Consider the following 15,438-nt stretch of genomic DNA (forward strand, 5'->3'; position numbering starts at 1 on the left):
AAGGACAAAAAAAAGGAACTGACAACCTAAAGGCAACAAAAAGGTCCGTCTTCTGAAAAGACATCCCCTTGACTACTAAGCAGGCACATATCTTTCATCAGAGCAGATTTCATAGACAAACTGCTCTGCCAAATCACATGGAAATTAAAGGGTTCTGTGTTATTGGTATAGAAAGTGTCTCAAAACCACAAAGGCCACTTTAGTCACAGGAAACTGCCAGAGGGTAACTTATTTGATAGAAAAGGAAACAGACACGATAGCTGATGTATTTTTGAGGCAATATTAAATCTGATAAACATGACACCAATACTATTGGCTGAAATCGGGTTGGGAGAGTTGGAGAATTGAACAGCTTATTTTCTCACTTCCAGCCTTCATCTCAGAGGCATCGTTGATAGCTGAGAGGAGTCCAAAATGTGTTCCTCCTGTAGCTTCTGCCAGGTGTGCGCCATCCTTGGCCTCTGCCCCTGCTTTGGCTCCCAGAGTGGGGATAATTAGAACGTCATTTCTGCCAGATTCGTTTTTTCTGGGTCACTGACTTCAGACTGGATCAAAATCAGAGTGTTGTACTGAAATAAATTCATTTCCTCTTCCTCAGCCAGCCCTGGCTTATTTCCTGGGGGACCATGTTCCATAGGACTAGTGCACACAGACAGCATCTATACAAGCTTGATAATGTGTGTCGAGGTCCAAGGTGGGGGCCCACAGCAAAGGGAGAGTCAGCACCCACTGCAGCACCAGCACCAGCAAAAACAGTGGCAGCAGGCACTCCCTTGCTCTCTCAGTGGCAGCGCACTGACATGTAAAGACCTCAGACAGACGAACTGAGGAACACATCACCACAAACTGTTCTGGGAGCTGTTAAGGCTGGTGTTTAATGTTTATCCAATGGCCTCAGTCTGAAAGGCTCTGTAGAACATGCATAATACAAGCTGAGCTTTATACCCCATTAGCACTCAAATTCCTTCCTAGCCGCCCAGAGGCATATGGTACTGACCAGAGAAGGCCAGATTTTCTGGAGGTGGAGGTGGAGGGCACACAGAGATGCTAGGCATCTGGAAACACTCAAACATGGGGGCCGAGCACCCTCTGTGGAAAGGCAATAGGAAAGGCCAAAGGCAACTTTTGTCCTCCTCACAGCACCAGTTCCCCTCCCTTACTGGGCACAAGTAAAGAGAATTTCTTGTCTTGGATATCAGATGTGGCCTGTTTCCACTTCATTTTTGGCTGTGTGGCAGGACTCTTTCAGCTGACAAAGAAGTGGCCCTCGGTGTGCAATGACAGCTCATATCTTCTTTCCAGACTTTCAGATTCCATGACTAAAACAAAGCCTTCCTGCAGCTTTCACTCAAAGCAAAAAAGAATAGTTATATTACTGTCACTATTTTAGCCATGAATGAAACTTTTTTTTCTGCCTTTGTCTAGCTGAAAGGAGAGAAATGAACAGTAATGAATGGTGAAGTGGGAGCAGAACATGGAGCACTGTTCTCTGAGAAGTGCCCAGGGATAGTCACTATTGGGAAATGTCAGGGCAGGCACTGAACCAACTCATGGCCAGAAAGGAATTACATCGGAGCCATGTTTATTCAGTCCGTGTGTCCCTGTCTACCACAGCACTTGGACAGGGCATACTAGACTGGGGGGGGGGAGAAAAAGATGAGAGAGAGAGACAGAGACAGAGACAGAGACAGAGAGTCATTTTTCTACTTTCTAACACATCTTAAATCTAGGTACTCTCAATATGCTACACTGTCATCCTCGTTTACCTGGGCTGCTGCAGAAGCTTCCTAACTGCCTATATCTGCCTCCAACATTGTCTCAACAGCAGACAATAGGATCCATCTACTAAAACCCATGTATCACTATGTCCCACTCCTACTTAAAACCCTTCAGTGGCTTCCGGGAGTCATAACAATAAAACTGAATGTGTATTTCCCTTCATTAGCTGGTGTATTTGCTTGCTACACATGTCATGAAAAAATATCAAAGATTAGGTGGCTTAAAGTACAGAAATTCATTTTATCACACCTCTGCATGCTACAAGATCAAGAACAAGGTATTGGCACATTTGATTTTTCCTGAGACTTCTCTCTGTGAAAATAGTTACCCAGCTTCTTGATATGTTCATATATAGTTATCTTCTGGGTGTTTGCAGTCCTGGCATCTCCATCATCATAAATACACTTGTCATTTGGATTAGGGATCCACCCTTATAATCTCAACAATCATCCTTTGCTCTTTCAAGACCCTATCTCCAAATGTAGTCACACTGGAAGTTAGTAACACAAGATGTGAATTTGAAAAAGACAAGATTTTCTCTGTAAAATCTTGTTGCTGTCTACCTCTTGGTTGGTGTTATCCAGTATTTCCACGTACCAAAATTGTATTAACCATACTGAAATATTTGTTGTAGCCTGGCTGGGCCATGCTGTCTCTAATGGTTAGGCCTTTACCCATGCTGTTCATTCTACCCCAAGTTACCCTCAAGTTCATGCTACTTCTCTCCTATGGGTCATTTCAACCTTGATTTAAATATTGTCTTATTTAGTAATACCCTGCCTCCAAGTCCAGGTGAAGTGCTCTCATACCCTGTCTTTGCTTCCTTCTCATAAGAGGAAGAGTAATTGCTAGTAGTTCTTTTCAAGAGCTCTAGTGGTTATTTTGAGAGCACGGGCTTTTGCCATGGAAATTTTTTAAACCGTAAAGCCTAACATAAAGCTTAGCCCAGAGAAGGTTTTGAGGAAACATTCTGTGAGATAACAAATCAGCCTGCTTCTTTGCCAAGGAAGAAGACCAAAGGAGTAAACAAGACCCAGCTGAGTGAGCAGTATGCTACAACCTAGGACTTCAATTCAACAGCTGATGTACTATACCTGCATAATGTAGGAGATAATATTAGGTCTATGCTAATGGCCAGTACTGCTCAGAAGACTGTCATCTAGTTTCTCAAGCACCCTACTGTCCAAAAGCCTTAATGACATTGCTTTTCTGAGCATGTACAAGACACTAAGAGAAATTTGTATATCTACAGTGATCCTGAATCCATAGAGCAGTTGTCTTCAGAATCATCCAAACATTTTCTTAAAACAGAAATGGCTGGGTCTCCACCCCCAGGGTTTATGATTGGATAGGTCTGGAATGGGGCCTAAGAATTTATATGTCTAACAACTACCCAAGTGATGCTGTGGTAGTTCAGAGACTATACTGTGAGACCCACTCTTCTAGATATATCTGGGATTATAGAAAACAATTTACATTATGCTGGAAATGGCATAGATGACAAATATGTTTACCAGAGCATGTGATTACCCACCCAGTCCTCACCACCAGGCAATGTCAATCTTGCTGAAATCTGGTAAGATTCTGGAAACAGTAAGCTATTTCTTTCTTTCAATGTAGAATTGCCTCTGGAAAGATATGGTAACTTAATGGTGTGTGTTCTGTTCTTTTTGCAGGTGCGATTAGAGTGGCCAACAGACCTTGCAGTCAATCCCATGGACAATTCATTGTATGTCCTGGATAACAACATTGTGCTGCAAATATCTGAGAACAGGCGTGTGCGGATCATTGCAGGGCGCCCCATTCACTGCCAGGTGCCGGGCATCGATCATTTCTTGGTCAGCAAGGTAGCAATTCACTCTACTCTGGAGTCTGCTAGGGCCATCAGCGTCTCCCACAGCGGGCTGCTCTTCATCGCTGAAACAGACGAAAGGAAAGTGAACCGCATTCAGCAAGTGACCACCAATGGGGAGATCTCCATCATCGCTGGTGCCCCCACTGACTGCGACTGCAAAATTGATCCCAACTGTGACTGTTTTTCAGGTATGACCTTTTCAGCAATTCACCAGCTCCCCCTCTCCGTTTTCAGAAGTAAAATGTGCGTCAGAAAAGGCTTCAGGAAAACAAAAGGAATCCTTATAAACAATTGTGTGGGCTAGTGGAAAAAGCAATGAGTAGGAAGTCAGCTCTGACAGCTGATTGACCCAGGAAAACCACAAAACCTTTTCATGATTCATTTGCCTTACTTGTTAAATATAGATAAGTATATTTCTCTATTGTGTCACCTTGCTGTTCTGAGAATAAACTAATGTAACATATTTTAGAGTCTTAGAAAATCAGCATCGTTATACAAGTATAAGACTGTGGCATTGTTTGTGCTTTAGAGAAAGGAAAAGAGGTTTAAAAATATTTACTGATTTCATTAAGGAAAATATAATACCCCAAGTGACTACTTTTCACATTAAAAGTATGTGCTATTCGACACTCAAAGGGACACAGGTAAAATGCTTTGAGGATGCACAGGCAAAATTAAATCCCACAATGGAAAGTTCTCCAACACCGGACTGCTATCTACCTGTTTTTCAAAACTCTAAAACTCTGTAACCAACAGTGTCCTTTAATTTTATTCGAAATAAGATGAGGGGAAGCCTTCTTTCCCCTGAAAAAAAAATGAGGTGGTTGTTAGAGATAACAAATAGACCTCTAAATGTCAGCAAATATATTCAGTCTGGGAAGTGTAAATCCCTCCATACTGTGTGAAGTCCAATTATGCTACTCATCCAAGACTGAATGGTCTTCATACGTTTTGTTTTTCCTTAGGCCAAGGGGATCCTGGTTCAGAAATTTGACCAATATGGCTTTGTTCAGTATTTCCAGTGTATTCTTGGTTAACGAGTTTTACAGATATTTTCTCTTTTTTCTGAGATAGAGTCTCCCTGTCCCCAGCAGGCCTGGAACTGACTATGTAAACCAGGCTCGCCTCCATCTCACAGAGATGTGCCTGCCTCCGCCTCACAAGATCTGGGATTAAAGGCATGTACCACCATGCCCAGCTGAGTTTTATAGATATTTTAGCAATTTGTATCTTTCATTCAAGGCAAATCTCATGTTTATCCAAGTTATCAAATTCGATATTCTGAATAATTTGTTGCACTTGCAGACTTAGTATATTTTGACACCAGAACAATGGGAATTAGCAGAAGAAAGGGCCTCTAGGCATGGTAGGGCTAGAAAATCCTGAAACAGAATCCTACAAGCAGTGACAGGCATTCGTCTCATGGGTTTTCAGGCAGATTTTGTGTGGCTATCATTATTTGCTTTTCTTGTATCTCTCACTACAATAGATTGTGAACAGCAGGATTTAGGAATTCACAAAATCGGTGTAACTGAGATAATTACATCTTACTGTTCATCTTTAGTGGTACTAACTCAGGAATTATAATCTTTTGAATAATGGGTTTCAAAATTGTCTGGAGGGGTTATGCAAAGAACACTGGTGCACTCATTGTTTTCCTGTTAAAATGGTTCTTGATGTGTATTGCTTTCCATGTAGGATATGCTCATGCAAGTGCTTGTCATGGCAATTATTAAAATCAGATTCTCTCCCTCTCACAGGTGATGGTGGCTATGCCAAAGATGCAAAGATGAAAGCCCCTTCCTCCTTAGCAATGTCGCCTGATGGTACCCTCTATGTAGCAGACCTTGGCAATATTCGTATTCGTACCATCAGCAGGAACCAAGCCCATCTCAATGATATGAACCTTTATGAAATCGCCTCCCCTGCTGATGAAGAACTCTACCAGTTCACTGTCAATGGCACCCACCTCCACACCATGAACTTGATCACAAGGGACTATGTGTATAACTTCACCTACAATGCTGAAGGTGATTTGGGCGCAATCACCAGCAGCAATGGCAATTCAGTGCATATTCGCCGGGATGCAGGGGGCATGCCTCTGTGGCTTGTGGTGCCTGGTGGGCAGGTATACTGGCTAACCATAAGCAGCAACGGAGTCCTGAAAAGAGTGTCAGCCCAAGGCTACAATCTGGCCTTGATGACCTATCCAGGAAACACAGGACTTCTAGCAACCAAAAGTAATGAAAATGGATGGACAACTGTTTATGAGTAAGTTTCTAATTCTCAACACAGCCTTTGTTAGGCTGTTCTTTGAAGTTGCATTATAGTAGGAAAACGGGTCAGTAATTGCTGGTTGTTGCATGCTATTTTCTCCTAACAATCACAGTTTTTAAAAAAAAAAATAGTCAATGAGACAATTTGACCCAGCTCCTAGGGTAGGATTCATTTTCCCAGAGCACAGTGTGGCATTGCAAGAAACAGGAATGAGGTGCAAGTCCATATACTCAAAAAATTTACAGCATCTCTAGGAAGAAACAGTAAAATTGCATCTAAATAACAAAACCAAAAGATACTTCTAAAGCAGCAAAGAAGTTGTGTGATTTAACAAGTATTTATTGATCTCTGTAGGGTTTAATGAGTGAATAAATGAATGCATGCCCAGCCCAACTCAGAAGAAGTTGCTGCCGGAGATAAGAATGAAATCAGAGTGCAAGAAATAAACCCTGGGAGGCAAATGTAAAATTATGTGGCTCAGATACTGACTAGCAGCCCTAGGCACTGGCTGCTTCTTCGAATGTGGAGCCAAATGCTCCTGTAGAGGCTTGAGCTTCCTCGGTGTCCCTGTGCAAGTGGACAAATAAAGCATGCAATGGCATTTACGGACTGGATCCGTGATAGCCTTGTTTGACTAGAAATTAACACAAAGATATATCTGACGAGCTGCTCATGGCACAGATACAGATATCATTCATTGTCCTTACCTCTTGAAGCCCGGGCAAACTTGCTTCCAAGTCAACCCATTTAGCAAGCTAGAGTGCCAGCACTCGGGAAGCACTTTCCACACAAAGGAAATGGCTGAAATTCTCACATATATTGAGTGATGTTAATCACTGGATTCAGAACCCAGAACCTGGGATGGCAGTAAAAATTGAAGGCTTTAAGAAGTGGGGGCATTAAGTATGATGAGTTCGCAGTGTGACTGCTCTTGTGAGGATGTAGAGACAAATCTGTCCAGGCCCACAAAAGCCTCCTGAGGAAAAGGACAAAGGAATTGCCCTCAAAGCTTGGATCATTTCCCAAAGAAATGCCATTTACACAAAAGAGCCGGACAGCTATTCCAGTTTCACTTAGAGAAATGTATTCAATTGTTTCTGTTGCAGGTCTTCCTCTGTTGTTTGAAAAAGTTCTCTTACATCTTAATAAGAATAATAAAAACTTCTGTTCTCTAAAAGATTTCCTAACTCTTAGGTATTGTGCTAGGCAATTAGCAGCATATACTATTTTATTTGATTCTCACAGTAACAGCACAGGATAAGCGCTCCCAGCATTCCCATTCTACAGATGAAGTAACTAAGGCAAAAAAAATTAGGCTTGATTCACTCAAATGTCCAAAATTCAAAGCCCAGTAGATGTCAACAGGCCATGCTTAAAAATATTCTTCCCTTAGGAAAGTTAATTTCTAAATGAGAAACTTTAATGTCTTTTTGAAAAACATCTCATGCCAAACCATATTCAAGCTAAAATTAGACCAAAAAAAGCCCCACTATTTTAAAACCTGCTAACTGAATTCAGTGTTTTACCCCCCCAAAAGAAATGGTTGAGTATCAGCTAGTTTTCAAAACAACCAAGTAAGCTGTTTTCTTTTTATCTACTCAACAAATATTTGTTGAGCATTTATTATGTACCACACAGTGTTTTAGGCATTTCTAACCTTCTGACATTGAGACAAAATATTATCATCTACAAAGTTCACACTTGAGAACTGTGAAATCAAATTTTATGAAACACAAAATGTCTTAATATTTTACGTAAGTTTATGATTTTGTTTGGGCTTCATTTATAGATATCCTCCTAAGGTGCTTGTAGCCTGTAGACTACAGGCTGGACATGTTTGTTAAGTGCTAGGGATACAGCCAGTAACAAAAGAGAGAGGCTCCATACATTTATGGAGCTTACCTTGTATTGGAGGGAGATAAATAAGTTATATAGAACTTTCAGATAGCGATGTTATATGGAAATATTTATATATATATATATTTATGTGTGTATGTATATAACATATGATGTATAAAACTTCCAAGGCTGCCCAGATGGCTCAGCAGGCAACCTCTTGCTGCCAAGACTGATATCTTGAGTTCCATCCCTGAGACTTACGTGGTAGGAGAGAACTGACTGCTACAAGTTGTCATCTGACCTGCACATATGTACAGTGGCACAGGCACATGTGCAGGCATGCATGCACACACACACTAAATAAATAAGTAAAATGTAATAATTAAAGATCTATCAAAATTCTGAATACATTTTGGCAATAAGAGCTATCAGTACTTATTAATGGATCAGACGTGGGATTTTCAAGAAAGAGGACTCAAAGACAAGGCCAAAGATTTTGGCCTGAGCAAGTCCATATTTAAAGTTTCTATTCCTAGAAAGAAAAATTATGCAAGAAGAATTGTAAATTATTAGAAATTCTATTTGCAACAATTAAACATTTCAGTTTAAATAGATGAATCTGGAATTGAACAGAGATGCTGAGGATCTACATTTAGAATCTACCAATGTTTAAAATGTATTTAAGGCCATGAAACAAATGACACTGCCACAAAAGTGAGTATAGACTAAGAAGAAAAGACAACTGCAGAATGATCCTAGAGCACTTCATAGTTTAGCATAAAGGTTAGGAAGAAAAAGCAGCAAGAGACTAAGAAAGCGCCAGTGAACTAAGAAAGGGGGATGCCCTGAAAGCTAATTATCCTAGTGCATTTATGCTACTATCACAAACTGCCTTAGACTGGGGAATTTATAAACAATAGGAATTCAGTGTGTGTGTGTGTGTGTGTGTGTGTGTGCGTGTGTGTGCGTGTGTGTGTATGCAGATGTTCATACACACATATGCAGCTGTGTCTGGTCATACTGAATTCATTTCTTAGAATGCTAAAGGCTAGAGAGTATAATAAGAGCAAAATAACAGCAGATTTAGTGTCTAGTCTGGGCTGCTCCCTGCTTACGAGACTGCGCCTCTTCCTGTGTGTCTTCACATGGCAGAAAGTGGAGAGGAAAGGGGTCAAGCTATTTCCCTGCAGCTATTTTATAAGACCATAATTGCAAATTATGGAGACAGAACCCTCATAACTTAATCACCACCCAAAGACCCGAGTCCTTAATGATATTACAATAGCAACTAAGTTTCAACATATAAAACTGGGGATGCATTCATACTCTATCGCTATGTAAAGCAGGTGATTCAAGAAAGAAAGGGGCTGAGGGTATAGCTCAGTGATAGATCATCTGCTTAACATACACGAGACCCTGGTTGATTCCCCCAAAACTTCCTCCCCCCCCAAATGAAGCTGTGTCAGATATTCAAAATAAGTAAGATGGTCCTCAGAATTGACCATCAGTTTTGCACTGTAAAGATCATTATTTACCTGGGAAAAAGAAAGGTACTAGAACATGGGAGAGGACTCAAACCTGAATAGAGCAGATTTAAGAAAGAATGTATATACAATTGTTCATGAGAGCCAAGAAGTATAAGAAGTGTCCACCAAGTGATGACTGGACAAACAATATAGTCTATCAATGTCATGAGATATTATTCATTCATTCACAAATGAAAATGAAGTTTTGATAATGAATGAATCTGTGAGGCATTAAGTGAAAGAATAGACACAAAATAAAAATGGCATATGCTTACATTTATAGAAAATATCCAGCAAAATCAAATAGATACAACTTTATGTCCTGTAGTTGTCAAGAGCTGTGGAGAGAAATTAATGGTGACTAATGAAATAGGGTTTGTTTGGGGGATGATGGAAATATTCTAGAAGTGATGGTAATAGTTGCGTAGCATAGCCGATGTACTAAATATCACTAGATTATACCCTTTTAAATGGTCAGTTTTATGGCATGTGAATTATTTCTCAATATTCATAAAAAGTGGGTAGGATGAGAGAGATTGAACACGGTGAGTAAGAATTATTTTGAGGAGCTTTGCTATCAGGAATAGAGAAATTAGGGCTGGAGGGGAAATGGAGTAAACAGAAGAAAGTTGGTGAAATGTATTTGTTGATGGACATGATTCAACACAGAGATAAAAGTTGATGATGCCCAGTAGAGAAGAAGATGCTACTGCCAGATCAGTCTATACAGTGGCTTTCTACTTATGTCTCCTTGAGGCAGGGTGGTATGGTAAGCACTGATTGGAGCCCAGGCCTATCACCAAGATTCAGCCAGAACGGAGTAAAATGATACCTACTAACATCATTGTAGAATAACCAAAACTGAGACTCAAGAGATAAGAAACACAAGCATGTGGAACACGAGAGAAATTTTAGAATTTTATGTCCACAAAGAGACATTCGAAGTCATTTTATAAATGAGGAAGCAGAATCCCAGAATAGGGAGGTTACTTGTCCATTCATTTTGCTTGTTAGACAGATCTAGAGTCATGCCTTTGACTCTACAGCTACCACATTGTGTTCCAGAAAAGGACAGAGTATTTGAGATTACAAGAGTTACCATGCAAGGTCTGGCGAGCTGGAAGACTAGAGCACGACAGAATATGGGAATGTCATTAGATAAGAAGGGAAATCATTCTTTCCCCCACCTGCTTAACTCCAGGAAGAAGTATGCTGAAACCCTTATGACCAAATTACATCTGTTGCAAAAAGAAGGTCCCTGTTCCTACAGAAGCTAGCTATTCTCATGATGAACAGTAAACAAAACATAGCCCCCATCCCTGCTTGTCTGAACCTGTAGGAAAGCATAGCTTCCTGGCCTTAATAATGTGCCTAAATCTCCTACCTTCTTCAACATGTGACTCATTCTGCTTATATCACCCAGTACTCCAGCTGGTTCTGGGCATTCCTTCGAGGTTTTCCTCATCCTGCTCAAGTTGAGGAACACAGGATTGGAGCTCCTATCTCAATCAGAGTCAGAATAGAGCTAAGATTGGTAGAAGATTCAAGCTCCCCCCGCCAAATAAAAACCTCGTGTTTTTCTGAGATGAGAGAGTGAGTAGCTTCTTTCTTTGCTCAAAGGGATAGATTATTTACCAAGTTAGAAACAGAAATTCTGTTCTGAGCTGAAACTAGATGAGATGAGGGAGAGATGCAAAGTTTGGCAGGACAGGGATGGGCTGTGTAGAAAGAACCATTAGAATAGTGCATTCAACTTTCGATTACCTGCAGCTATTGGGAGAAGAAATGACACAGATGCCCCTGAATGGTGGGAAATTCACACAGGGCTTAACACAGCTTTTTGTGCAGCTGTAGTATAGGGACTTTTAGTGTATGATGAGATATTGTTTAAATAGTTCATTGATCTTCATAATTCTGTTTTGTTTGGATCAGGATCAAAATTATACACTCCAAGTATTAGTACTTGATGCCTCACTGCCCATAAGCGTCCTGAGTGTCAGGGGGAAAAGCTGACCACACAGAAATGGTAACAAGGAGGTGACTGTCAAGACAAGACTACTGGCACAATGAGGGACGCGTTCTGGCCTGACAAGCTGATGGGCTCCTAATTGTAATGACCCTGTCACAGCTGAGATCTAAGGGAAAGGCCTTGGCACTCAGACAACAGGCAAGCCTCCTTCCCGACCCTGGGACTGCAAGAGTAACTATGATGCCTTTACTTGTTTTGCTGGCAACTGCCTGGTAAAGTCTTCTACTATACTAAATGGAAAGGTCCCAGACTAGGGCCAAAGCATCAGTTGTGTCTGCTGTCAGGTGAGGCTGAGTTAATAGTTCCTCACTTCCTGTATCTTTTGTAGAAGTCCCTGCACTTGGAAGGACCACTGTATTTACGTGAGCTTTGGATCACTGGGTCTTCTGCATTCTCCATTTCTAGAATCTGTTAGTGCATCTCCTTCCACATAGACAAAAAAAGTCTTACGGACATAATATTTCTGGATGTCTTCTAGACTATTTTTTAAAATGCTGTTTTATCAAAGAAGACTGATAAGGGATTTCCCTTTTTCCCAGATAAGATTAGAAGAGGGCAAAGGCCATGTCTCTGAATGAGATCTGTGCGTGAAGATAGGATATGATTCACATACAGCTATGTGGTATTCAGTTCATTCAAACACATGATATGATTCCAGTGTCTTCTAGAGTCCCAGAGTAGAAAAGAAAGTAAAGTGTTATAGGGTGCAGGCCACTGAATCCTGGTCAGGAAGGGGCTACAATTAAATAAGAAAGGAGAATGAGGGCATAGTTCAGTTAGTAAAGTGTTTACATAGTATGCACAAACTGCAGGCTCTATCCCCAGTCACATCAAACCACATATAGTGGCGCACACCACCTCAGGTACCTAGAAGATGTTAGGCCTACCTGGAATTCATGAGGCCCTGTCTCAAAAAAGGAAACAATAAAGGAACTCACTACACACATAAACAAGAATATAAAATGGAGTGTTCCTTCAGGTATCAGAAGATAGACCCAATATCTTTGTTCAAACACCCCCCTCTCTTTGTACCTTGTGCCCTTGATAAGGCTCAAAAACAAAACAAACAGAATTGTGGTGATTCTATACAGAATTAAAATAAAGATAGAGAGCACACAAAAGTAACAGAGGCACAGAAAATCTTCCAAAGGTTGTTAAAAACACTTATCTGCACTGCACAGGACATCTAAGCAAACAAGTCCGCCCTCTCAAAAACTTCTATAGATGATTCCGGCTGTTCTCTCACCCCTTGTTTCTCATATCCACTCCTGCTTAGGGAGAATCTGCTCTTTGTCAGACTCTGTGAATGAAAAGATGATTGAGATACCAGATGATGTGATCTTATAGTCTATTGAGGAAGACAAGTCCCATTGACAGGCAGTCGCAATACATTTCATCAAGACAAGAGTGTACCATCTTCTCTTAGGGAAACTGAAGCCACAGCCTCCTTACAGTTCCTCCCACCCAAGGTCTCCCCATTTACAATTCATTAACATCAAGCGTTGTTCAGAGCTTCCTATTCTCCCCCTTGAAAATTTTTTCCACCCTTGAAAAGTTTTCCATGCCTCTACATTACCTATTAACATCAGGTTTACCCCCAGATCCTGGTACACCAACTCCCCAGTTCTCGGGCCCCAGCTGGTCTCTCTACCTTACCTCATACTTCCCTCTTAAAGGAAAGCAGCTTGTGCATAAACATCATTTTCCCAGTGAACATCCCACCCACTTGTGTGTTTGTCTCTCTGCCCTCAGTTTATTTCCAATGGCTTCTTTCCCTCTTAATCTCTGCACATCTTTCAGGATTCAAACACTATCATGTCCTCTTCTGCTCAGCCCAGCAGGAATTCACCTCTACCATTACCAGGCTTCTACAATCCCTTCTGTTTATGTATATTTTTATTGATTTTTGTGTGGATGGGGGAGAGGTTCTAAATTTCATTACAGTTCTTTCTTTACAGAAGTACATGACAGTATCCAAGGATTAGAATTCTGTGTGTGCATGTTTTATCTGCCCTACTAGACTGTGGATTTCATTGCAAGCCCAGGACATAGCACATCACTGATATAAGTTGAGTGAAAGTCAAATGAAAACAAATAGGCATCATGGACTTGGCAGTGAATCACAGGAAGCCAAACACAATTCCTTGTGAGGAAAATGGGATCCACTCTTTCCTAAAGAATGCTTATTAAGTTGTTCAGTTTTGACCTGAGAAAGTAAAGCGGTCTGACTCCTTTGTCCTTCCTTTAAAAATATAATGAATCATGCATTTATTAATCTGAATACTTTTATAAGCAAAGGTGGGGAAGCTTCTACTTTCTTCACAGTTTAGAACTTCCTTAAATGGGTCCTTAAGGGAAAGATCATACTATCCTTTATGAGAAAATATTAGACAAATATGTTTTTAATAATGTATAAATATAACTTCTCCCAACTAAAATGTATCCTCTTCAAGGATAAGAATGAGTACTAAATTTCCTTTACAAGTGTTTTCTGTGCTCCATCAGGACACAGACGTGCACACACATGCACATATACACACACTCATTCCCACAGCCTAGTGCTGAACCAAATGGTAAGTGTGCTTAACACTTCACTACTGGGAGCCCTGTGGGACTGACCCTCACTGCAGAAACACTGCAAAATCAGTCTAAAAGGGGACAATTTGGCATCAAATCTCCTACCACCATTTCTAATAACTAGGAAAGCAATAGTCATTGCCCAGTAGCACAATTCCTAGAGAGACATTTTTTGTGGCCGGTAAAATGAGCTGTCTGCACTGCCTGGAGAAAGGAGAGAGTTGGTCCCATGTTGTGGCCTGAGGGGATCAGTTGAAGCATATTGGCTTGTACTGTCTTCACCAAAGGACGCAAGCTCCAAAGGGAAAAACACAACATGAGAGATTTTGATTAAACTTGTTTCTTTGACGTTCAGCCTGGACAGATGCATTCCCTGGTGATTGACAGGGGCTGGCAGGGAGATGGAGAGGACTCAAGCAAGCCCTAGGAAATCAAAGGCTCCCTTTCTTTCTTGTCCACTTTGAGCAATCTTTCCAAACTTGCAGGAATTACCCACTAATGTTTACATCTGCCTGCAGTTCTTCCTTTGGAATTGACCCCGCAGAAGAGAGGTGGGCCTGTTGTTTTGATACAGAGCCATACACGGTTGAGCACATGAGAGACACCAAACTACAAACAGTACCAAATGTGACTGCTTTGAATGGGATGAACAGAATGGGAATGTTTGTGATGGGGGCTAGAATCCTTTGTTTATGGTAGAGCTACATTCAAATATACACTTTGAAATAAGGATTCTTGTCTAGTCACAAAAAAGAAATGACTTTCTAATTCTCAGAGACCAGATAAGTCTGTGGGAAATGCTACATTGTTCCCTAAAATATTGCTTCCTTAGTAAGAAAAGGACTAAGCATCAACCTCACAGCTAAATCTATTTGGTTAATTCCAGTCTTATCCAGGACTCACTCCCTATGCTCTATTACTGTGACTTTGCAGGGGGTGGTGGTAGTAAATGGATGTAGAGGTAGGAACAGAGTCTTCAGAACTGAGCTTGTGATCTTGAGGATGAGCATTCAAATATATCTCAGGAAAGAAGTACATGACCTAGCTTAAAAGATGTTGAGTAGATGAGTAAACAACCGAAGTTATCTATAGTCCTTTATTGTGGTTCGCCAGGACTTCGGACTCTTGTGCTTCTCTGCGCATGAGCGGCTCTCAAATGGCTTCTAAACTTGACTTTCTCTCACAAGTGGGCACAATCCCCGAACTCCCATAATATAAAATGTTGCTGTAAAACAATGGAGAGTGGGGGCATGTGGAGCTCTTGCTCCAGGTTCAATCCCCAGCAGAGAAAGTAAGAAGTAATAAGGGGCTATGTGACTGTGAAATGAGGAAATTGCCCCCAAGCTGAAAAGCCAGTTGGTAACCCGCACCCACAGCATCATAGGCCAGATTTTCTGCAGAAATCATGAAGAATAGCATTGACCAAGAGTTGAGGAAAGCCCTTAGAATCCAGGAAAGGAGTGGAACCCAGTAACCACCTATGAACAATATGGCAGCACTGGATGGACTCAATGGGTTTAAAAAATACATAAAGTAGGGAGGGAATCATGGGGGGC

General features: G+C 41.0%; 1 protein-coding gene across 1 annotated transcript in view; it reads left to right on the forward strand.

The window, feature by feature from the left end:
- Nucleotides 1-15,438, forward strand: part of Tenm1 (teneurin transmembrane protein 1) — an 873,778-nt gene that overhangs the window by 830,490 nt on the left and 27,850 nt on the right. Inside the window, exons 26-27 of the mRNA XM_008833909.1 lie at nt 3,456-3,822; nt 5,395-5,905. Coding sequence (XP_008832131.1) covers nt 3,456-3,822; nt 5,395-5,905 — 878 coding nt within the window. The remainder of the gene's footprint in view (nt 1-3,455; nt 3,823-5,394; nt 5,906-15,438) is intronic.

The sequence above is a fragment of the Nannospalax galili genome, unplaced genomic scaffold (genome assembly GCF_000622305.1).
Source record: "Nannospalax galili isolate Female #2095 unplaced genomic scaffold, S.galili_v1.0 scaffold75, whole genome shotgun sequence".
NCBI lineage: Eukaryota > Metazoa > Chordata > Mammalia > Rodentia > Spalacidae > Nannospalax > Nannospalax galili.